Consider the following 25,031-nt stretch of genomic DNA (forward strand, 5'->3'; position numbering starts at 1 on the left):
TCCGCATCCCGGCGTCGATCTTCTTCAAGTGATTTTTCCATTATTCGATTCATTTGCTCAAATGGATCCATTAGATCGATTAACTTGGAGAAAAGAATAAAAGAGATGATTTGAGAGGAAAATTGGAGTGGAAAGAGAGATGATTTGAGATGATTGGATGTGTGTTTGTGTGTGAAATGAGGATGAAATAGAAGTATTTATAGAGTAAAAAAATAAAAAAGGTAAACAGTCGAAAACGGTAATATTACCGTTTTCGAATTTAATTTAATTTTTTTTATTAAATTCAAATTTTTTTTAAAAAAATGATTTATTGCGTCAGCGTGATGAAACCCACTCGCGGGCCGGCGAGTGGGCGTCACGCATAGCCCCGGAGCGTGCCACGTCGCGCAAGCGCGTGGCGAGACAGCTCGCGCGCTGTCTTGGCGTGACGGGGGTCTCGGCGGGATGGTGACGGGACGGGACGCTGCAACGCGTCCCGCACCCGTCTCGTCACGGAGGGACGGGACTCGAGCCACCTAAATATCTTAGATTAATCAATTTTATTGTATGCGCCATATTCCTTGCTTCCGCTGAGAAAAAGACAAATCAATTGTTTAGGAAGAAATAACCATTAAAGATCTAACTAAAAGTATCTTTCCGAAAAGTTTACTACTATTACACTTAATATTTCAAGTACATTTATGTATATACAGTAGTAAAAATGAATATTTCAAATGTATTTATTTAATATATTATTACCATTGCATGTTGAGAGAGAGAGAGAGAGAGAGTGGAAACATAGTTGGCCTTTTTAAGCGACAAGTAGCACTAGAAACAATTTAACGCTCTGCTCTGCTCCAAACGACATTCACACCCCACACCTCACCTCACCTCTCCCACCACCACTACTTCGCCACCGCCATAATCGTCTCCTCTGCTCTGGAAAACGCGTACGTCACACGTCACACCGCTCGCATTCCCCAACCTCGGATCCCAATCCGATCGCAGATTCGCTGTGGTGAGTGTACAACTTTGGCAGCGCAGAGGCACGTGTTTGTGTTTGTGTTTGCGTTTGCGTGTGAGTTTGATTGATCTTCCGTTGCATTTGATTTCTTCTGGTGTGAATTGGCGTCATCCGATACTTTTTACTTGCGCTTTGTATTCTGTGCTCGGTGGAGCAATTACTCTGCTTGTTCTTTTGCGGAACCTCTCTCTCTCTCTCTCCTGAGCCTCACAGCATTTCGCTTTTTTTTTCCGCTCTGCTTTCATTCTGTGTGTTTGTTTTAGAGGTATCTATCGCCTCTTTTTTTTACTTTTTACTTTTTTTCTATTTATCTGTGCTGTTACTCGGAGCGTCCTTCTTTTTCAGATGTCGCTGTGATTCATCCTTTTATTTCTCTTTTTCAATTTGATTTTCTGCGTTCCTAACTTTGTTCGAGATTAGTTAGTAGGAGTAGAAAAGTTCAACTGTTCAAGTAAGAGTTCTCATTGTTTCGTTTTTCCTTAATTGCGAATCTATGGAGCATTTCTCATGTTCAGTGAGTTTGATTTGGATACCCGTTTCGTTTCCGATGCAGCAGATGAATTGTATGCCTATTCGTTGATTTCTCCTATGCGAGTGAGTGAGAGAGGGAGAGTTTTCAATGGAGAGATAAATTTAATGTACAGTATTTTTTAGGAAATCGATATTTAAATCATTACATGTAGCAATTCATGAATGAATGAAATACCAGCTTAGGAAAGATTTCATCACGATTACGGGTTAACTTTTTCTGCTTTTTTTTTTTGCTTTTTTAATTTCAAGATGATGGATGTCATATTCATGGTGCATTTTGATTGTTTTTGGTGGCCTATCAATTTCTTTGTCCTTGTTGGCCTATTTTTAATTTTATTCAAGACAGTTGCATGCCTTCAAATTTTTTTTATCATATCTATAATGCAGAATCTGCACTGAAGATTTGATTGGAATATCTTGTGGTTGTATATCTGAAATCCAACTATGCCAAGATATCTGGCATGTTATGACTTTCAGATTTTGAGTTTTCTGTTTGTTGGTCAATATATTTTCCTAAAGTTACAATACAATTGCTGAAGATTTTCTGATGTTAATATAGCTGGAGAATTTCGACGCTGTTAATCTGTGAACATATTTTGGCTAATGGACTATGCTTTAGCTTTTGCTTTCCAACTTTCCGGTACCAAATTTTGCTAATTTGATTTATGCTGCCTCACCTAATCAGAACTTATCTTCAATGCAATTATCACTACATCCAGGCATATATTTGTTGCTGAATATTTCATATGGGAATTTGATTGGTAGAGTAACTTTATGTGTACTACTATTTAATTGGTAGTTCATATTTAAGAGTTCCTTATCGTGCTATTTCGCTTCTTATTAGCCAATATGCTGAATAGAACGGCTAGGACATTGTTCAGAAACCTTATTAGTCATTTGAAATGCTTGTGTAAACAAAGTGATAGATAATGGACTCATGCAACCTAACTCTATGATCCTATGATAGTGAAACTCATCGTTGGGTAAGTTCTGACCTGCAGTATTCCCCATAGTCAAGAATAGTATAATGGAGAGAAAAATATTGTTTGGTAAAGAAAATGAGCACCAAAACAAGACAGGAATAGGGCATTTATTATTATTGTTGTTGGGTAGCCCAGAACTAAAAAGAAAAGGGTTAAAGGGTTGGATGAAAAAAATCAATGTTGACACAAAGCATATTTGTCACTGTAGTCAACTGTTTTTTTGGCAGTTGCAGAAAATATTCTAATATTACTGGTACTTTATGCCGAGTAATGCTTCTGGTGCATTGTGCAATTTACCAATGTTTACTTTTGCTGATCCTAAGCTTATATTACCTTTGTCTCTAACAGCCTGCAATGGATAAAAGGAGTTGGCCCTGGAAGAAAAAATCATCTGATAAGCTAGCAGCTGAGAAAGCAAATGTTTCAGGATCAGATTCTTGTGCCACTGATTCAGATGTAAGCTCAACACAATATATAGACCCTTGTGCTTCCCTTTTCTCATGTCATGTTTTTCTACATCATATCAACCAGTTGTGGCAACAATAGTGATTGCTCAAGTGACCTGTTGTATATTTCTTTTGCAAACTATTGAGCCATTTCATGTATTCCCTTGACTTTTTCCTCTTCTATTTCCATGCCACAATTCCTCTGTTTCCATTGTAACTTTTACTCTTGAATAGGAACCATTTCCATTTTTGCTTATTTTGGTGTTCCTGATAAAGGAGGCGCCTGTGATATCAGTGCTAGATTTTTCTCTTCTACTGCTCTACAGTTCTGGAAACTGATTCAAGAGTTCCACTGAGATTATTTGTGATCATTAAATTTATTTTCAATATATAATCTCCTTCCATCCATCAGCTTTAATCGGCCATACCTTGTTCTACAATATTGTATTTTTTTCATTGTCCTTCCTTCTTCTGTTGCAGGGAAAGTTGGATAATAACAATAAACAGCCCAAGTATGTTCAAATCTCAATCGAATCGTATACGCATCTTACTGGACTTGAGAATCGTGTGAAGTCCTATGAAGATCAAGTGCATAACTTAGAGGATGAAATAAAAGAACTCAATGAAAAGCTATCTGAAGCGCATTTAGAAATGATTAATAAAGAAAACCTGGTGAAACAGCATGCTAAAGTTGCTGAAGAAGCTGTCTCAGGTTTGAACTTATTTTTATGTACAGTACATCAAATATTTTTTTCCGATGATAAGTATTTGGACTTTATTAATGAAAAAATTTTCTGCACAGGATGGGAAAAGGCTGATGCAGAAGCGGCGGCATTGAAAAATAATGTGGAGTCTGTCACACTACTAAAGCTTACTGCTGAAGATCGGGCATCCCATTTGGATTCTGCTCTCAAGGAACACATGAGGCAGATACGAAATTTGAAGGAAGACCATGAGCTAAAGTTACAGGAAGTTATTCTTAGCAAGAATAAAATCTTTGGCAAGATGAAGCATGAGCTTGAAACTCGAATCGCAAAGTTTGAACAGCAATTACTGAGGTCTGCTGCTGACAATGCTGCACTATCAAGAACTTTGCAGGAACGCTCCAACATGCTGTTCCAGCTCAGTGAGGATAAATCACAGGCTCAAGCTGAGATAGAACGTTTGAGGAGCAACATCGAGTCCTGTGAAAAAGAAGTGAACTCATTAAAATATGAGGTTCACATTGCTAAGAAAGAAGTGGAAATCCGCAATGAGGAAAAGAACATGAGTATGCGGTCAGCAGACGTGGCAAATAAGCAGCATCTTGAGGGAGTAAAGAAAATTGCCAAGCTTGAAGCTGAGTGTCAAAGGTTAAGGGGGCTTGTTCGCAAGAAACTGCCTGGTCCAGCTGCACTGGCACAAATGAAACTTGAAGTTGAAAATATGGGTCGCGACTATGGAGAATTACGTGTACGGAGGTCCACAGCAAGGTCTCCAACAGCAAACTTGTCACAGCTGCCTGACTTTACACTTGACAATTTACTGAAGTGCCAGAAAGAGAACGAGCTACTAGCAGAACGTCTACTGTCAATGGATGAAGAAACAAAGATGTTGAAAGAAGCATTAACAAAGCGTAATGGTGAATTGCAAAGTTGTAGAAGTATATACGCACAGACAGCTAGCAAGCTTCAAAGTTTAGAATCACATTTACAAGCTAATGGTGAATGGAGAAGTCCTGTAACTCATGGTTCAGTACCTGTTGAAGGTTTCTCTAGTCACAAGGCTAGCAATCTACCAAGTTTCGCCACAGTGTCTGAATGCGGAAATGATGATAATGTAAGTTATGCTGGTTCATGTGCTACATTATCTATGTCTGACCTCTCCAGCGTCCAGAAGGACAAGAACACTGACACCCCTCGGAAATCTGAAAACACCAAAAACCTCGACCTCATGGATGACTTTCTGGAAATGGAGAAATTAGCATACCAATCCCATGGATCACATGAAACTGTTTCAAGTCCAGATGTTTCTGGCGATACAGGCAGTACATGTCCCGAACAAGCAAAACTTGTAGGTTCACTTGAAGTCCATACAAGAAGAGACTCTCCATCTAAAGACGGACTTGCATCTGAGTATCAAGTGCTCTCGAAAGTAGATTCAGCTGTTGCAGAGCCTCAACTGCTAGCTGATCAACCTTTCTTTGAGAAGCTCAAAGCAAAATTATCCAGAGTAATTGAGTCAATGTCTGAGGGGAATGATATGGAAAAGGTTATAGTTGATGTTAGACACATTATGCAGGATGTGTTTGATACTTCAAAGAACCGGTTACAGAATGATGTTGAGGCAGTTACTGATTTTGGTACAGAAAGTATTGCTGATGGTGCCCAGATAACATCCACAAATGGTACAACATTGTCTGGAAATGTTAACAGTATTGACAATATGCAATTCAATCAAGAACTCAAAATAGCCATCTCGGACATTCATAGTTTTATTATGATTCTTGGTAAAGAGGCCAAGGTTGTCCCAGGTGCATCCCCTGATGGAGAGGGGCTATCTGAAAGCCTCAACAAGTTTTCCGCCAGATGTACTGAATCTGAGAGTGGGATTAATCTTTTTGATTTTGTTCTTGACATATCTTATGTGTTGAGAGAATCAAGCAAGTTGCACTTCAATGTACTGGGGATTAAGAGTTCTGAAGTTGAAACCAGTAGTTCTGATTGTATAGACAAGATTGCATTACCAGAGAATAAGGGTGTGGTGGACTTATCAGGGGAGATGTATCGGAATGGTTGCTCCCACTTTTCTGATTCTGTCTCTGATCCTGATACTCCAAGCGCGGGAAATCTTGTTCCAACCTCTGAATCAGCCACATCACGGAAATGCTCACCGGAGGAGTTTGACGAATTGAAAATGGATAAGGATAATTTGGCGGTGGAACTTGCTAGATGCATGGAAAAGTATGAAAGCACGAAGATTCAGTTGCTGGAAACAGAACAGCTGCTTGCTGATGCCAAGTTGCAATTAACTTCAGTACAAAAAGGCAACAGCTTGGCAGAGACACAACTCAAATGCATGACAGAATCCTACAAATCACTCGAAACAAGGGCAGAGGGATTACAAACCGAAGTTAAACTTCTTGAAGGGAAAATAGGAAATTTGGACCTCGAGCTGCAAGAGGAAAGAAGAAGTCATCAAAATGCACTGAACAGATGCAATGATCTCTTAGAACAGCTCCAAAGGTACAGATGAATTTCTTTCACTATGCGTGCTTCCATATTTCTTTGATTTCTGAGATATTTATAATGGATATCTCTAGTCTTGTTTTATGGAGGTGCATATTGCAGTTTTAGAATATGGCATTTCATTAAACTAAATGGGGCATGTGGAAACATATCTGAAGCTGTTCAAATATTTAGTTCAAGATGCTAAGTTCAGTACTAATGAGGTTTCAAACTTATAAAATGCTCTGTAATATCTACACAATATGACTTTTGACACCTAATTGTTCTATTTGCCACTTGTTTATGCAAACAAATCTACTTAATTGTTCTTGCTTTATCTTTTAAGCTTTGTTATTCTAAGAATCACTGAAATATTATTGTTCATTGTTCTTGCTTAGATTACAGATACTTTGATGCAACAATGTAGTATGTAGTTTCTAACCCATCACAGTGCTTGTCTTATTATTTGTCAGGATTGAAACTCATGCAGTAGCTGGTAATGATGAAAAGTCTAGCCAGGTAAGCCCTACAAAATTATTTCGTGCTTTACAATTAGCATTTGCTACTATCGATATGGCCCTGTTTTGGAAATAAATAATAGAGCTGCTGTGAATAGCTTGCCCTGAGGCATGTTGCATTCCTGCTTAAATATATGCTTCTCTTTGGTGTTTCTGGATACACAATGTATTCTTTGAAACTCTTTGTAGAACGTTACGCAGACACAAATCAAATAATTTGTTCTGTAGACGCATTAAGTTTTTAGTTTTAACCAAATTACCAAATTTTAATATCTGAACTTGTAATTTGCCAAGTTTTGCTACTGTACTAGATAAAGATAGTTCTCTCATTTCTATAATTTTGACCATAATTTTAACCAGTTTTAATATTTTTTTTTCTTGTCAGGAAAAAGACTTGGCTGCAGCAGCTGAAAAGCTGGCGGAGTGTCAAGAAACCATATATCTTCTTGGTAAGCAGTTGAAAGCTTTGCATCCTAAGTCAGATTCTCTCAGTTTTCCGACCAGGAGCAGGAGTCAAAAGATGGAAGCTTCGATCGAGGAAGAACCAATAACGAATGGCATAGTGTTCCCAGACCATAATGCATATGGAACGGATAACACACGCTTGTTCTATCTGAACAGGGCAGGCTCTGAATCCCCCTTGGATATATTTGAGGCCGAATTCAGTCCATCTGACTCTGAAGCAAACAACCCACAGAGATCCCCAGCAGGACCAAACCATCAGAAACACCACCCTACAAAGTCGAGCTCCTCGTCGGCTTCTTCTACACCTACACCGGAGAAACATACTCGTGGCTTCAGCAGATTCTTTTCCTCGAAAGGAAAGAACGGCTACTGATTACTGGTTTATATTGATATTTAGCTCATGCAATATGAGCTCTTTCTGTAAATAAAGATGATGAACCTTTTTTCCCCTTGTTATATATTATCTATATGTGGTTTTATTTTTCAAATAAAAACTTGTGTGGGTTGTAAAGGTGAGATTTCAGGGAAGCCTGAGGTGAGAACAATAACCACGACAGAAATATCTAACACGGCCAACATAAAACTAAGAGCATCCGCAGCGGTGCTCGCTGGGACGGACAGACGGCGTCCTTGCCGCTGGCGCGGCAACGCGCAGTCTGCCGCTGCACTCTCGACGCTGGCACGGCGCTGCTGGATGCATCGAGCTCGTCCGTGCCGTTGAGCAGGCGACGTGGCGCTTATTTGCCAACGGATTATCCGTTGGATTTTCCTTTTTTTAAAAAAAAATCAAAAATAATACCAAAAATAAAAAATATATTTTTTCAGATTCCCAAAAATATAGCCATTTTATTACCGTTTTGTTGAATTTTTTTTTGATTTTTTTATAATTTTTTAAAATCCAAAAATCATCTATAAATACATACATTCATCATCCATTTTTCACATCAAATTATCTCTCATTCATATTTTTCATACAAGTCATCTACATCTTCCTCTCTCACTCAAACCCTCTCTAAAAATGAATTTCACCGATATCATGGCTGAAGCGGAGCGCGAAGAACAAGAATACTATGAACAATATCGTGCCGCCTATGAAGCCTATGTTGCCGCCACCACCCCCGCCCCTCCTCCTCGACCAACTAGATCAATTCGCCGCTACGTACCTCGTGACCGGGAGGGAGCCAACGAAAGGCTCGTTGCCGACTATTTTTTCGACCAACCGCGGTTTACGGAAGATTACTTCTGTCGCCGTTTTTGTATGTCAAAACGGTTGTTTATACGTATTGTCAACACATTGTCCGCCCGTGTTGAATACTTTCAATCACGTAGAGACGCAACCGGTAGGCAAAGTCTCTCGGTGTTGCAGAAGTGTACTTGTACCATCCGACAACTTGCTACTGGGCAAACGGCTGACATCTTCGACGGGTATTTGCATGTGGGTGAGTCAACTGAAATCCTATGCCTCAAAAATTTTTGCGACGACATTCGTTCTGCTTTCGGTGAGGAATTCCTTCGAGCACTCACCACCGAAGATTGTCAACGGTTGCTTCATCTTCACGAAACAGTCCACGGTTTTCCCGATATGCTTGGCAGCATTGACTGCATGCATTGGAAGTGGAAGAATTGTCCGACTGCTTGGAGGAGGCAATACTTAAGCGGCCACAAAGGCGGTGGCCCAACGCTTATCCTTGAAGCGGTCGCCGACTACTGCCTATGGATTTGGCATGCATATTTTGGTGTTGCTGGATCCAAAAACGACTTGAACGTGCTCTATTCTTCACCACTCTTCAATGATGTTTTGAATGGTGTAGCACCGGCGATCGACTTCACCGTCAACGGAAATGCATACAACATGGGTTACTATCTCGCCGATGGTATCTACCCAATGTGGTCGACTTTCGTGAAGACGTCAGCAATCCGCAAGACTCGAGACGGGTTCTTTTTGCGCAGCGTCAAGAGTTTGCTCGGAAAGACGTCGAAAGAGCTTTTGGGGTCCTTCAAGCCCGATTCAACATTGTGAAGGCCTCGTCTCGGCTGTGGTACGTTAAGAATATCGCCGACATCATGTACACGTGTATTATCTTGAACAACATGATTATAGCTGACGAAGGACCGTGGGTGGCTAACTTTTACGACGAGGATAAAGCTGGGAGCTCAACCGCGAGGTCTTCCCCACGCCGAGGTGTGTATACGACGGTGGGCAAGATGATCGAAACAAGACACACAATGCGCGATAGCAGAACCCACGTTGAGCTACAAAAAGACCTAATCAAACACATTTGGGCGAAATTCGGCCACAAGTAGTGGGCTTTTTTAATTTTATGAATTTAATTATGTAATTTTTAATTTTTAGAATTTTAATTATGTAATTTTTAATTTTTTAGTAATTTGTAATGGTATCGGATATTTTTAATGCATTTTAATATTGTGAAATGTTTTTAGTAATTGAAGTATTTAAATTAAATAATGGAATTGTGGGACCCTTGAGCATGTCCTTGCGGAAGAGTATGGACGTGGGTGTTGTGCTATTGGGGAAGAGCAGGGAGTAAAAAATTAATAAAAGTGGGTCCGGGCCCATATCCGTGCTCTTGGCCAAGAGCACGGATGTGAATGCTCTAATGGATCTTCGTGCTCACAATTAGTAGAAAACATCAAAAAATCAAGGGAAGAAAGTTTGTAACAGTACAATTTGAATGGGTAATTGTTCATTTATATCCAGTTTGTTGTTGAACAATATGCATGCTCTTTTGTTCAAAGCTTACAAAAATAAAATTATACAACTACTAATTATGGCCATTGTAGAATGTAGAGGATATATACATGGATCCGTTGTAGAGAATTGATATGGTATATATCATATATCGTTTGAGCTCAAGATAATTTAGGACTGTAGAGGATATATACGAGCTCCAACGATAATATTTTTGCTACAACATTTCAAAATCTGGCAACCAAGTACATTTGTCATTCGTTGCTCTCCCTCTTACCTGTATTGCATAAAATTAAACACTATAGTTAGAATCTTAGATTAGTTAATTGATCTTATGCAAATAAGGTTTTCTATCCTTTTAATTCTAGTAGGCCCATGAGTTGCATCAGAAAATCTAACTGGATCATAAGTTGGGCTCGTCTTAAAGGCCCAAGAAGGTCGGCTTCTTCACACCTTTTCCAGTTCTTGCCGTTAAAAACATAACCGCCACTAAGCTTAAACCCTACTTTCGTTATTTATTAGTTAATTTTTTTTTTGAATTTCTGTTGCTTAATTCTTTACCAACTGAGCTACACAACGTTAGAAATCAGGCTGAACAAGGTCGATCATGCTGAAACCGAAACCCCAATCCAGTGGCGGACCCATGATTTTTATATTGAGATGTGTTAGAAATTCTTATATTCATCTAATGAGCGCAACGGAAATTGCAAACAAGAATAACAGAACTAGATTCATAATTATATTGTAAGTTGAGCACGTAATACACAACGGAACTAAATCTTACTTGTTGTGTTGTTTTCTTCTACGATTGTGTCCTGCAAGTTGAATCCACTACTATCGAGGTCCACGTGTATTCTGATCCGATGCAGGAACAATTCCTCGGTACAATCGTTCTATAGAGAAAGCTAGGAAATCTCTTGGTGAACGTAGCGCTGCTTTTCTCTCTTAGAAAATTAGGTTTTCTGTATCTTATATTCTCTACAATAGAGCATATATATAATAGAATAATTGTAATATTGGACCATGCCCAATAAAATTATTTCCTATTAATCTAATCTAGCCCATTAATCAGGATGACATTTGAGATGGCATACAATCAATTGAGAGCAATCACCAATATTGAAGTGGTAGTCTAGCTTTCCTATCTTTCTATTGTTGAGATGGTTATACTTTTGTGTATTAGTGATTTAATTTGGTGTTAAAATTGGTTATTCTTGTATTTATTTCCCTCGTCGTAGTGTCAAAAATCAAATTAGTTTAAGCAATAAATTAGACAAAGTCGTCTCAGCGGAGCAACTATAAGCATATCATAATTACAATAAAAAGGTCATACAATCATTTTTACATGTATAAAAGTACAGTGTAAACACACCCACAATAATAGAGCACTTTTTTCATCTAATTTATATTGATATTGTGTAACATAATACACATACAAATTTGTACTTAATTAGAATTTTATGACAAAAACCAAAATTACATAATTAAAACCATAAGATTATTTGGGTATTGCAATACCATTACAAATGGTCAATAAAACTCCCTAAGTCCATAGTGTTCATGAAAAAGGCTTTGGACACTAAACATTCAATTAATAATAATCCGAATGTCCCACTCGCATTTAACTAATGACGGTCGTTAATACTACCGAGTACCGATACAAAATTCCAATGTCTGAAAAAGATATATAAAATTGTTTTTTTGTTGCTTTCAGAAAGGTATATATTTTTATGTATCGTGTTTCACTCTTGATCACACTTTTAATAGTAACAAAATACGAATTATAAAATATTTTAATAGTTTCTTGCACACTACGATTTGATCGAGTCAGCTAAAAGTCGTAACGTAGCAATCGTTCATGGCTACATTTTTACGTGCCACTACTTTATGCCACATGAATCCAATCTACTTGACAATTTAGAGGTATTAATTAATTAATTAATTAAAGAGATGCGCATTAAAATTTGAAGTAAGAAAAGTCTCATGTTGCACTAATTTAAGGGATTGATGATTAATCATAAAAAAATAAATACATTTTGCACGTTAATAACAAAGCTAGTGTAATTACTCTATACACGCTTTAATTAAGCTTGATTATTTATTATTCTTTAATCCCATGCTATACCGCTTCATTCTAAATAAAACTAGTAATTTTCTATAACATTTAATCTATTTTGTGGGTAGGGATGTAATCAAATGCAAACTATGATCTGGACCGTTAGAAAATATCAACAGATGATAAAATAGTAGCAATAGAAAATGTCAACACAGTGTCAACGGTTGATGCTATGTTGATATTGTGTTAATGTTTTATGTTGCGACTATTTTGTCATCTGTTGATATTTTTTAACGTTCCAGATCATAGTTTGGAGTTTGCACAATATATGAGTTTGCATTTTATCACTACTTGGTGTATGTATATGGCCGAATTGAGAATCTGTTTTTATATTTTTCAACACATAACCAACAACGAAACACGGGAAAATTTGACTCAAATAAATAAGGATTTATTCTGAAAGTATATGACGAACATTTACAATGTCGTTGTAATTCAAATACTCCGTTATTCACTTATTTATTTGAGTCAAATTTTCTGATCAACTTAAGGTGATTTGTGTAACAAAAGGCTAACTTGGTGATTTAATATTTTAATTTTCAAAAATATGAAATATCTCAAATTTAACTATATTTTTTATGATTTATTTGACAATTTGAATTACCTAGATTTTATAGTACTAAAAGTATATATTAACGCAACCTCTAAATTCTAATGAGAGGGAGTAGTAAAGTTGTTGGGGTTAGAGTAGAGGGAGCAAAATTAAGATTCCACCGCACCCAAATTATAGTATAATAATTAATTTAATTACCTAAAGAAGAAGAAGAAGAATCGTTTATCTTTATTCTAGTGGGAACATGCATGAATATATGATAGTCTTCATCAACCAAACAAACTATATTAATGGGGTAACGTTTGGTGAAACTACTATTCAATTTCTCCTTCTCCTTGATACATCATTTTCCACCCCTTCTTTATTTTTCTTTTACAAACCCCATTTTAATTCATATTCCATCCCCCCTGAGCTCCTTTTAGAATTAAGCTTTATCACTCTCTTTCTTAATTTTGGTGTATGTGTTTGTGGAAAAAAAGAAAAGAAATAGTGTGTGTATGATTATGCACTTTTTCAACGTCTAATAAGTATTACTCCTACTTTGCCACGCATTCCACACAAGACTTATTGATGGATAAAGTGTGTCTACTCGTATCACGAGTCTTGATCTAGTAACTAGGAAAAAAAAGAAAAGAGATATTTTGATATTTTAATAACATTAAAATTGGTTCGAATTTCTTAGGGTGTCCACAATGGGGGAGCCGCGGCCCGCGGCTCGGCGCGCGGCCCCCCATTGCAAAGGCCGAGAGCCGGGGCGGAGAGGCGAGAAGCGTGGCTGAGCCACGGCCGCGGCCTTCACGCGGCTGAGCCGTGTGAGCCGCGGCCCTCCCATTGCAAGGGCCGCGGAAAATTATTACTCCCTCCGTCCCGCACTACTCGCACGTATTTCCTTTTTGGGCGTCCCAACTTACTTGTACTCTTTCCATTTTTAGTAAAAAATTTCACGTACAGCCGTCATTTTTTACTTTTCTATACACTCATTCCTTAATCTCCGTGCCGAAAAGGAAATGAGCGAGTAGCTCGGGACGGAGGGAGTATTATTTTTTTTTTTAATTTTTGAAATTTTGTTATAAATATACTACATTTCCACTCCATTTTCCAACTCCATTTTACTCCCATTTTCCTCCAATCTTCCCTTCCAACTTCAATTTAACCTTGTAATTATGGATTCCGACGATGAACAATTCCAACAAGCGGTACACCGATATGCTGCAGAGCGATGGACACCCGAAGAAGGTGCTAGTACGAGCTCGGGTATTGCCATGGAGCCCATACAGATGGGTGTACCACGTAGTAATGAATACTTGATCCAGAGGTACACCGATATGCGGAGCCAAATATCGCATGATTCACTGCAGGTTGATATGGTTGAAGAGGTCTGGAACCGTAGAAAGGGCGCTGCAGAGTGATTTGGGTTTCCGGCTTGTTGTTTTTAAATTATGTCACTTTCGTTGTATAATTTTCCTATTTCAATATAATACAACGAAGTTATTGTTACATTTTTTCTAGGTTGTGAATTTTCTAATTTACAATCCACATTATTTTACTTTAATTAAATTTATAAATATCATAAATTTAAAACTAATAAAAATTATTAGACTTAAATTAAAAAATAATATTAAAAAAATAAACAAATTAATTTTTTTTAAAGAGGGCCACATTTGGTGGCCCTTGTTATTTTTGATAGTTTTGTTGACTTTACCATTACGGAAGCCACATGAGAGCCACGAATGGTGGCCGGGCTACAAATGGTGGCCTTCAAGGGCCACCATTGGCCACCATTGTGGACACTCTTATAAGATCTCACTTTTCTCTCTGTCTGATTATACATATACCGCATTCGCATTCGCATTCGCATTCGCTGTTGTCTCATACACGTCACTCTATCTCACCTTTATTTCTTTATTTGTATCTATTTCATTATCTTTGTCTCACAGCTTATTGTTGCGCCATTGTCGTTTGTCCGAGTCAATTTATTTGATATTGAGGAATTAATCCATCTATAAAAGGTAGACACTTCAAACTGGCTTTATTAATCCATCTATAAAAGGTAGACACTTCAAACTGACTTTAAATAAAGCGCAAACTGCCTTAAAAATCACAAACTTTTTCCATTTTCAGGTTTTTCCCATGAACCAAAAAATATGCGTATAATATCATGAACTTTACATTCGGTTGCCGTTTTCCCATGACGGGTTTTCCGGCCATGAAACAAGCTGGCGTGTCTTTTTAAGTTGACGTGGCTGCTGAGTGTATAAGTTGACGGTGGCTGCTGGTGTGTCAAATTGCTCTAAGAGTCACAAACTATTATCATGTTTTGGTTTTTCCCACGAACTAAAACATTATCCTGCTAACATGTCCTTTTAAGCTGACGTGGTAACTGAGTGCGTGCTGAGTGTGTACTGACGTGTTAAAATTATGCTTACCCTAATTATACTGAGTGTGTCCTTTTAACCCACAAAATCCTCATATTTACCCTAATTTACACTCCATTTTTACCCTAAATTCATCCCCAACTTCCTTTCATTTCACTATCAAATCGGTGCCGACGACAATGAGCACGACGGCAGCGAGGGGCTTCTGCATGGCGGCGGAGGAGTCACTTTCCTGATTTTTTAAAGCTGCCACGTCGACTGACTGCGACTTCTTCCTACCCTTCCTACACAGGATAAATAATAGTAACAACAAGAGAAACCGCCCTAAAACAGATCCAATTGAATTTTTCGCAATGGCGCCACCAGAGAGCTTCTTCTTCCCTTCGCTGCCGCCACTCGCGGCAATAGCCAGAGTTTTGGGGCACACGGTGTCAAGAGGCTTCCCACAAAGAGAAGTGTCGAGAAATTATTCCTTCGATTTTCCCACAGGGCCTTTTGGAATGGAGCTGTTTAAATTGTTGAAAGATACATTGAATTGGTCAAGATTTAGGAGCTAGAATGATTATTCTAAAAAAACAAAATTGAAATTGAAACCATACTTTCTAACCATAAAATTGACTAATTTCGAACAAATCAAAAAATCTCACATTCAATCAAAATTGACCAAAAATCGATTGTTTGAAATGGAAAAAAAAATTAAAATTGGATTAAGGCTGAAATCCCGGGAGAAGAAATCGCGACGAGAGAATGAGAAAAGTTCGTGGGAAAAACCGGAAAATAGGAAAAGTTTGTGACTTTTAGATTTAATGAATTTCCGGCGTCTACCACGTCAGATTTCAGGCTTGCCACATGTGCAAGATTTCGACCGAAAAACTCTAGGGTCGAGTCAAATGGGAAATTCCAACAACCCGGTAAAGTTCATGACATTATACGCCAATTTTTTAGTTCGTGGAAAAAACTAAAAAATAAAAATAGTTTATGACTTTTAGGGCAGTTTGCCCTTGAATAAACTAAAACAAACCTGCATCATCAAATCAAGCGGCAAACTTAGTGAAGAACTTTGAATTAAGGCAACACCCACAAAACAAGTATGATGGCCAGCGAGATCAAGAACACATATATTATGATTTTTCAAAAAAAAATTACTATAACGTGTTTAGCATAATGTAAGTGTGTTTTACTGGTCGTGTAGAGGGTAGTCTCATGACCAAACAAACAATATTAATGTTTGGTGGAAATAGTATTCGCCAAAACTACTTGTCATGTGGTATGTTCACGTTACTTGTTTTTCTTCATGTTGATTATTAAAAAAACACCTTAAATATTCATTAATTCTGCCCATTATTCCAAAATATAAATAATACTCCCTCCGTCCCGCACTGCTTGCACTTATTTCCTTTCTGGGCGTCCCAAGTTATTTGCACTCTTTCCATTTTTAGTAACAATTTATACCTACAGCCGTAATTGTTGACTTTGTCTATCACTCATTCCTTAATCTCCGTGCTCAAAAGGAAAGGTGCGAGTAGTGCGGAACGAAGGAAGTATCTATCAATGTTTCTACCCATTTAAAAATACTTCGTAGTATCAACAAACAAGCAAAAAATTGACTTTGAGGTAGATAGTCGGTCATAGTCCACAATTTGAGATAGAATATTCCTTAAAACTCAAAAGTCTAACATAATTGTAGTGGCGGCATGAAGACATATTTCATTCTTCACGATAGTTTAATGTGTTCAAACTTTACAAGAAATTGAAAAATGCAAATTAATTATTTATGGATATGTTTAGGATAAAAGCAGAGCCAGTTACTTTCATTTCACTATCAATATCCTTTAGTAATTTTCTCGATTAGAACAATTCAACAGAGGAAAGATGAAAAAATGTTGAATATATATTTTAGATATATTGAGCATGCGAAATTAACTGATCCCCAATTATTATTTTGAGAAAATTATTCAAATATCCTTGAATGCCAAAATCCTCATTTAAGGTGCCAAATTTGGGATTTTTTAAACTAAAATTATCACATATATAGGGATAATTTGCTAAACAACTACACCCATCTTATAAGCAATCGTTTACACCTTTAGTCCCTTAAAAATATAGTAGTACTAATTTTACCATTTTAGGCAATTCTAAATAAGGAATTTTTTTTCTATAATGAGGTGAGTCTCATTCTCTAATAACAATAATTCAATTACTTTTTTTTCTTATTTTATCAATTGAGCATTAAAACCGACATTATTTCAAAATTAATCTTTATTTTCGTTATGCATGGAGGGAATATAATTTACCTAAATAATCCCGAATTTAGTCTTACCTCAAAAATATGTGCCCCATTTTAATTTGCATTGAAGTTATTAACAGTGCGACGTCATCAACTACTTTTGTTTGTCCCAATCAAGATGGTCACTTTCCAATTTTGTAAATAACCCTCTCTCTCATCTCTCCTCATTAAAAAATTAACTACATTTTCCCTCTCTACTTTATCCCACCTAACAACACTTCCTAAAATCTCATGCCACTCAAGAATGTAGCCATTTTGAGTGGTATTCCCTCTATCTGAAAAATATGAACATTTAACTTGATACGAATTTTAATGTATAATTGGTAAAGTTTTTTTTGATATATAAAAAAGGCTTAAGCCAAAAACGGCGAGCAACCAAGAAACAAACACGCCTGCCCAATCAGCCGAAAACTAAAAAAGAACACACAACCAAAAGCACCCTACAAACAGCAGCACAAACAAAAACACAACAAGCGGAGAGCAGAGACAACAAAAACACCCGGAAAGCTAGATACTCGGTCCCAACTTATATCCCCGGTCTCTCAAGTTCGGCCTTTCTAGCTCTTTGTGTCTTCATATCTCTCGCCCACTCTCTAATGCAACTTAACTCATCATGCATTTGCCCCGGAGAGAATGGAAAGTTGGTACACCAACCTGTTATCCAAGCACCTAAGCGCCAGAAGATAAGTTTCTTCTCGATCTCCAAATTGTGTACACAGCCTTGGAAAATGGTTCTGTTTATAAGGTCCAAAATCGACCATGCAGTCACATAGAAGAGGGCGATCCATATCCTCTTTTCAAGATTTCGGGACGGGCCACCCATCCAAGAGAGGAGACAAGATATGGTATACATGATAGTGTGAGTAGTCTTATTGGAGGTGGACTCCACATTATTAATAATGTATTATAACGGTATAGTTTGTTAATAAAATAATGTGTAAGGTAATATGTTATTACTATTTAACTATTCTAAAATTAGAAAGTTCGTACTTTTTAGGAATTAATTAATTAAAGAAATAATTCATACTTTTCAGAGATAAGGGAGTAATAACATAAATAATTAAACATTTTCATAAAAATATCATGAATTTTCTTGGAGAGAGAATCTTCTTGGCAGTATCCCTCTCTCACACCTTTTGGTCCAACTAATTATCATCTAATCAACGAAATTAATTGTTAACGCCCGTGACACGTCCACTTATTTTCTTCAGAGTGAGATAGTGGTGTTTTATTATACGCAAAATAACACATTATGAAATAATGATTAGTGTAAGTGTAAATGGTGTAGTCCCAGTAACAACTTTAGGCAAAGCCACCTGGAAACTTACCAGCTTTGTCTTTATCCTTTTCTGATCATTTAATTGAGTGCTCAAATTATAGTAAAAAATTAAAATAAAAATTTGATTGTGGACCATTACCAAATAGCTAACGTCTACAACAAAATCTGTTTTAAGAAAATAAAATTGAAAACAGACTGCTAATTGGGTAGAGGATTATACTTTTGGATAATTAAACATTTTGTTACAATTAATCTTTGAGTTTTTTTGATATTTCGTGGTATCAATTCATTGGAAACTGATTGTGCTATAAGGCCAGGATTAATTGATTTGGATATACACTTTAGGATGAATTAGATCTAATATTTATCAATTCTTGTCACAAGGTTTGTACTGAAATATGCAATCAGCAATCATACCAATTGTGCCAATTATACCAAATCGAAAGTTGGTAGGCTGTCAAGATGCAGGTCTGATTTTAACACCTTAACTCATAAATGTTATGTTGTCTGATATTTTTGGATGTGTTAAAATAGGTATATAGAAGAATGGGCACATTGTGTTTCATTCCAAATTAAAACAATAATTCCAATATGTGGATGTAATTTAATACTCCTAATGCTTAATATTTGGAGTTTAGCCAATAAAAGGCCACTGCACGTGCACAACCCTAAACGGCACCGTCTCATTAATTGGCAAAACAATTAGACGGAGTTGTTTCTTTATTTTTTTGGTTGTATTACTTTTATAATTGTAATTTAATTATTTAATTTTACAGTTTAGAGATACGAAGGGTAATCTTGCAGTGGTATATATTATTGGCAATCCATTATACTTCAATTTAAATTAATGGAGTATAATATACTCCGTACAGAAAGATATTGAATTCTAAGATAAAAATAAACTGTATAATAGTTGTGTTCATTCTACAAAAAAAATCAATAATTAAAAATGTTATTCCATTTCTACTATCATTATGTTTCAATCTAATTTCATTCGTTCGTACCAATCACCTACCTATTAGCTATTATTCCTCTCTAGCTAAGTCTATTCTCCTAGTAAACATATTTTTATTCCTTGCGAAAATATTGTAATATAGATTTTAATTTGAATTTATATTTTTGGGGTTGTATTTATTATTCTACTAGAATACGTGATTATGAGTTTACTATTAATGTGAATCTTAATCCAATTTGAAGTAAGGCGTTCTCATATGAATTTTCTCCATAGTACTATTTTATTGTACTGGAATTACTTAATAATTCGACGAAATAATTAATTGAATCAATTTTGAATCCATCTGATTCTCACAATGTATGTGTGTAGGTGAAGTGTAGGTGAACATGAGTATTAATATCTACTCCTATATCTTTAGATATTTTGTTCAGCAGCCAGCTATATATGATGTTATATGTGAAGATCGAAATTATATTAATATTAATGTGGTTTGAAATGTTGACACACTCTCGTTAAGCAAATTTTAATATAATAAACAACGAAAGAAGATCAAATTCATTAAAAAGATCAACTATACTTGTATCTATACACATTAAAAGGACAACCCATATCGCATGGAATTATAATATTCAATCTTCATTTTTCTTAAGTAAACATACATATATTGATCTTCGTCATTAACTTAGGAAATTTGAAATTGACTCGGTCTAGATAATGGTAGCATGAAATAATAATTTTTGCATGCTTCTAGTTTCTAGTGGGAAATTTTTTTAACCAAAATTTTAAAATTTGAGCAGAAATTTTTCTGAAACTTGGAGTTTCATTCACATGGAATTTTCCACTAAAAACTCACTGAATTAGAAGTTTAGTCACATCAAACACTTTAATTTAGATGAACCCCAATTTAAGTATCACTTTTGTTTTCTTATATCAATCTCAATATACAAATAATTCCTATCAAGTATCAACATAATAAAATAATAAATAAAACACTGTTTCAACTTATAAGACATATAGTACTACTATTATTATTTAGATGAGGAGAACACATGGGGTTGCTCTGCAGCAAACAAAAATTCCATAACTTAAGAAAAAGGGAAAACCCCATAAAAACAAATATGAAACACACACTGTGTAACAGGTCCTTTTTTTCCTTGTGGACTTTAGGCTGAAAATGACACAAAATTGCCAAATAATATAATTTTATCTAAACCAAACTAAAATAATAACAATAAAAAAAGTAGTGAAAAATGCAAGAGCCAAGTGTAGAGGTGGATTGGAATTGGATATAAAAAGGGACCAATTGCCTCCCAAATATTCCTATGCATTCTCTCCATTCCTTTCAAAACCATTGTTGTTTATCATTTCACAATTTGCACAACTCTTTTCAATCTTTTTCACACACACACAAATATTCAGGAAGGTTCTAATTATGGCAATGGAAAAGAATTTGCAGCAAGCCACAAAAACTTCTAGATTCAACAGAATCTGTGTTTTCTGTGGAAGCAGCCCTGGCAAGAAGCCTATCTACCAGCTTGCAGCAGTTCAGCTTGGAAAAGAACTGGTAATTTTCAATCCCTTTTTTTGGCTTAAAACTCCAATTCTTTGTTACACAAGAAATAGGTGTTTCATGTCTTTTTGACCTATTAAAGGAAGTCAAATTTTGTTTGGTTGATTGTTACTACTTAGTTATCAACAAATGTGAAAAATTATGCTAATTTTGATGCTAGCAGTTTCTGTCTGAGAGAACAGAAACTTTAATATTTTTTTATTTTTTGAGATTTTGAAAAACTATGAATTGATGCACAGGTTGAGAGGAACATAGACTTGGTGTATGGTGGTGGAAGCATAGGATTGATGGGCTTGATTTCACAAGCTGTGTATAATGGTGGCCGCCACGTGTTAGGGTACACAAATTATTTCATTCTTGATTTATTCTAATTACTAATTCATCAAATTTCACATATCCGCAGGGTGATTCCCAAAACTCTTATGCTTAGAGAGGTATAACTAACTTCCAAGTATTCCATATAAAAAATTAGTAGGAGTAGTATATAAAATCATTATTAAAAAAATTAAGAATTATTTCAGATAACAGGGGAGCCAGTGGGAGAAGTGAGAGCAGTTTCAAGTATGCATCAAAGGAAGGCAGAGATGGCTAGACAAGCTGATGCATTTATAGCCTTGCCAGGTATATTAGTATAATTTTACTTAGTCTTCATTTATTACCTACTAAATTAATTATTCTACTTGTCTGAGTCACCCTCTTGTTGATTTGGTTTGATGACCATAATAAACATAACATGATTGTTTGGAATAAAATCAAGAATTGGGTTTAACTAGGCATGCACAAGGGTCGTAAACCGCCGGTTCCGGGCCCGAACCGGCGGTTCAAGGGTCGAGAAATTGCCGAACCTGAACCGGCCCGCCTAGCTCCCGGCGGTTCCGGTTCCGGTTCAAAAAACCGGCGGGTTACGGGGCGGTTCAAAACCGCCGGTTTTCGGCTTGAACCGCCGGTTCCGGGCCGGTTCGGCGGTTCGACGAATTTTTTTTTTTTTTTTTTGCATTTTTCAACTTTTCATTTTTAATCAAATTAAATTACACTTTTCAAGTTTGTTTTTGTATGCAGTGTGAGTAAATAAAATTGAAAAAAATACGGCTAAAGTTGCAATTTTATTGAAATTGCATGTTTACAAATTACACGTTACAAGTTACAACAATTACAAATTGAAAACATATGGCGGTCTTGAAGTCTTAAACAAAATTTAAATACAAATGAGACTACTAGTGAAGAACTAATTACAAATGACAAGAAACGATGTTGAAGTTCTTAAACGTATAAGTGTATTATATATATACTCTTAACCGGCGAAGAAGATCTTTCTACATAACTAAATTAAGGACACCTTTAGCAATTCAACTTTAAATGTTGAGTTTCGTCTAACAATCAACAAATATAGTAGAATTGTCAAAAGTTTCCCTCATTTAGCCGTATAGAGAAATATACTTCATCGACTAGAGTATATACAAATACAATTATGTAATTGTTTTTGCATATACAAAAACATATGGCGGTTCAACCCTAAACCGGCGGGTTGTCCACGGTTTCCGTCAGAAAACCGCCGGTTTCTGACCGAAAACCGGCGGTTTCTGACCGGTTTTGCAGGCCTACACACTGACCCTACGGCCTAGCCTCTGAAAAGTTGCCGGAACTGTCAGAAACCGACTCCCGAACCGGCGGTTTACCCCGAAAAACCGGCGGTTTACCCCGCGAACCGCCGGTTCCAACGGCTATACTAAACCCCTACGCGAACCCTACGAACCCCTAACCTACGAAACACTATTTAACCCTTTGAACCGGCGGTTCGAACCGCCGAACCGCCGGTTCAGGTTCAATATATTGCCGAACCTGAACCGGCCCTTCCGACCCTTCAACCCTTCTGCCGGTTCAACCCGCCGGTTCCGGGCCCGGTTCCGGTTCATGAACCGGCGGGCCCGAACCGGCGGTTAACCGTCGGGCCGTTCGGTTTGTGCATGCCTAGGTTTAACTAGCTAGCTGAAAATGTGTGGTTGATATAATTTAAATATTAATTGTGGGGTGCAGGTGGGTATGGTACATTGGAAGAATTGTTGGAAGTCATAACTTGGGCTCAACTTGGAATTCATGACAAACCGGTATTTATTTTATCCAATTTTCAATAATAGCTACATATGTATAATAGGCATGTGCGATGTGGGTGTCACAGATTATACTTCCGTGCAACTATGTCTGCCCTTGTGGGAATTCCACTACAAACTTTCCTTTTATTTAAGTGTCATATTTTGATTTTTTCTTGCTCCAATAAGAGTTCTTCTATTTCAAAATTTGAGAGAAACCAATATATTTTACATTTTTCTGTTTTAGTCGAATTGCACATATTAGGAATCAAAATTAATCTTCTTCTCTAGAGTAAAAAATATGAAAATTTACATTTATGACTTTTATCAATTACTATTACTCATTATATTTTTAAAGGTCAAATTATAGAAAATATTAAATAGGGGTAAAATAAGAAGGATATCAGTGTATCACGATTCAAGAGTTAAAACGGTCATAGTACAATTCTAGAAGTTTTTTATTTTTATTGTTATTTGATTAAAAGGGGATAAATAGGAAGAAAAAAAAAGCATTCTAATTTTAAATTAATGAATTTTTGCAGGTTGGTTTGCTTAATGTAGATGGGTATTACAACTCACTACTGTCGTTCATAGACAAAGCAGTGGATGAGGGTTTCATTGCACCATCTGCCCGTCATATCATTTTGTCTGCCCAAACTGTCCATGAACTAATGTCGAAGCTAGAGGTACCACTCCACGCCAACTTCAATTTCCTTAATTTTGTTGTCATTGATTTCACTTGTGGGGTTCAAATTAGAGTTCTTTTACTTACGAGATCAAATCAAAATATTTTCATGTTTAATTTAATGTTTGGTAAAAATTTATTAAACTGTAATTCATGAAATATTTGTATATACTACGTCAAGATATGCATGGTTAAATCAGAACAGTCGGTTTGGCGTTAAACCGAGCTAGAGGTTTCGGTTTCTGAACCATAACCAGCCCTTATGGGCATAACCGGATCCAACTAATTATCTATTCTACCGGTTCGATTTTAGTTCCTATATTTTTCAATTGGGAATCAGTCGCAACTGTCGATTATGGCCTAAAACTATGGAACTCGGGAAAATAGTGAAAATTCGTTAAGAGACATGTAAAAAGTTGGCTAAAACTGATAAAAATGTCGATTATCAACTGTAATCAGAATTGTCAATTATCGATTTAAAACAGAAATCATCAAACATGATGTTGGATAAGTTACATTTTCGCTTCTCTTGGAACCGTAAGTGTGTATTTCCAATCAAAATCAATAGTGTTTTAACCAATGGCACCCTGAACTAGCTAATTTATCTGAATTAATTATAATACTGAGTTTCACGAAGTAAAATGTCTTTTCTCTAACAATTTTGATGTTACATATACTAGATGGACCACTCAACTATATTGTTGATTTCACCTTAAATTTAAAATGGTTCATTTATGTTTTGACATGTGAGCTTTGTATATGATGTGCAACTTTTTTATCCCTTACTTAATTAGTATTTTTAAAATGCAGGATTATGTTCCAAAACATAATGGGGTTGCACCAAAGCTTAGTTGGGAGATGGAACAACAATTGGGCTATACCACAAGATCAGATATTGCTCGTTGACTTCCAATATTATTTAGGCAAAGTATATATTTTTAATTTTGACACAAGAAACGTGACATCAACAGCAAAAGGTCTAGCTAGGCCCTAGGGATCATACATTTCATTATTGATTCTATATTTAGTGGAACTTTGATTCCATTGTTATGTGCCTCGTGTTATTGGCTTGGTTTGGTCGTCGGTTTTAAGTGATAATTCCAATCCATTAATTTGCTTAGAAAATGTCTATTTGTACTTGTTCCCGTGTATGGAGTATATATTTAGCCATTAATGTTTTCAAAGTATTTTTTTACCTGATTAGTGTCTAAAAATAAAATATGTACATGCATGTTATGTTTTCTTCAATCTATGAAAGAACA

General features: G+C 36.3%; 2 protein-coding genes across 6 annotated transcripts; both read left to right on the top strand.

The window, feature by feature from the left end:
• Positions 1-770: 770 nt before the first annotated feature.
• LOC121758558 (filament-like plant protein 4) lies at positions 771-7,608 on the top strand. Of its 5 annotated transcripts, none has more exons than XM_042153948.1 (6): positions 771-997; positions 2,866-2,973; positions 3,444-3,675; positions 3,766-6,187; positions 6,621-6,688; positions 7,073-7,175. In XM_042153948.1, exons 2-5 carry the CDS (start codon positions 2,872-2,874, stop codon positions 6,646-6,648), a joined length of 2,784 nt encoding a protein of 927 aa, XP_042009882.1. In that variant the 5' UTR covers positions 771-997; positions 2,866-2,871; the 3' UTR covers positions 6,649-6,688; positions 7,073-7,175. The 5 variants fall into 5 exon arrangements, with proteins under 5 accessions (XP_042009882.1, XP_042009883.1, XP_042009880.1 ...); XM_042153946.1 differs by having other exon boundaries at positions 774-1,025; positions 6,643-6,688; positions 7,073-7,608; XM_042153945.1 differs by having other exon boundaries at positions 774-997; positions 6,643-6,688; positions 7,073-7,608.
• A 13,131-nt stretch (positions 7,609-20,739) lies between these two features.
• Positions 20,740-24,964, top strand: LOC121759597 (cytokinin riboside 5'-monophosphate phosphoribohydrolase LOG1-like). The gene is made up of 7 exons (XM_042155247.1): positions 20,740-20,991; positions 21,237-21,334; positions 21,401-21,431; positions 21,519-21,618; positions 23,032-23,102; positions 23,627-23,770; positions 24,580-24,964. The coding sequence occupies exons 1-7, from the start codon at positions 20,860-20,862 to the stop codon at positions 24,673-24,675; spliced, it is 672 nt and encodes a 223-aa protein (XP_042011181.1). The 5' UTR covers positions 20,740-20,859; the 3' UTR covers positions 24,676-24,964.
• Positions 24,965-25,031: the final 67 nt, after the last annotated feature.

Source organism: Salvia splendens, chromosome 12 (assembly GCF_004379255.2).
Source record: "Salvia splendens isolate huo1 chromosome 12, SspV2, whole genome shotgun sequence".
Classification (NCBI taxonomy): Eukaryota; Viridiplantae; Streptophyta; class Magnoliopsida; order Lamiales; family Lamiaceae; genus Salvia; species Salvia splendens.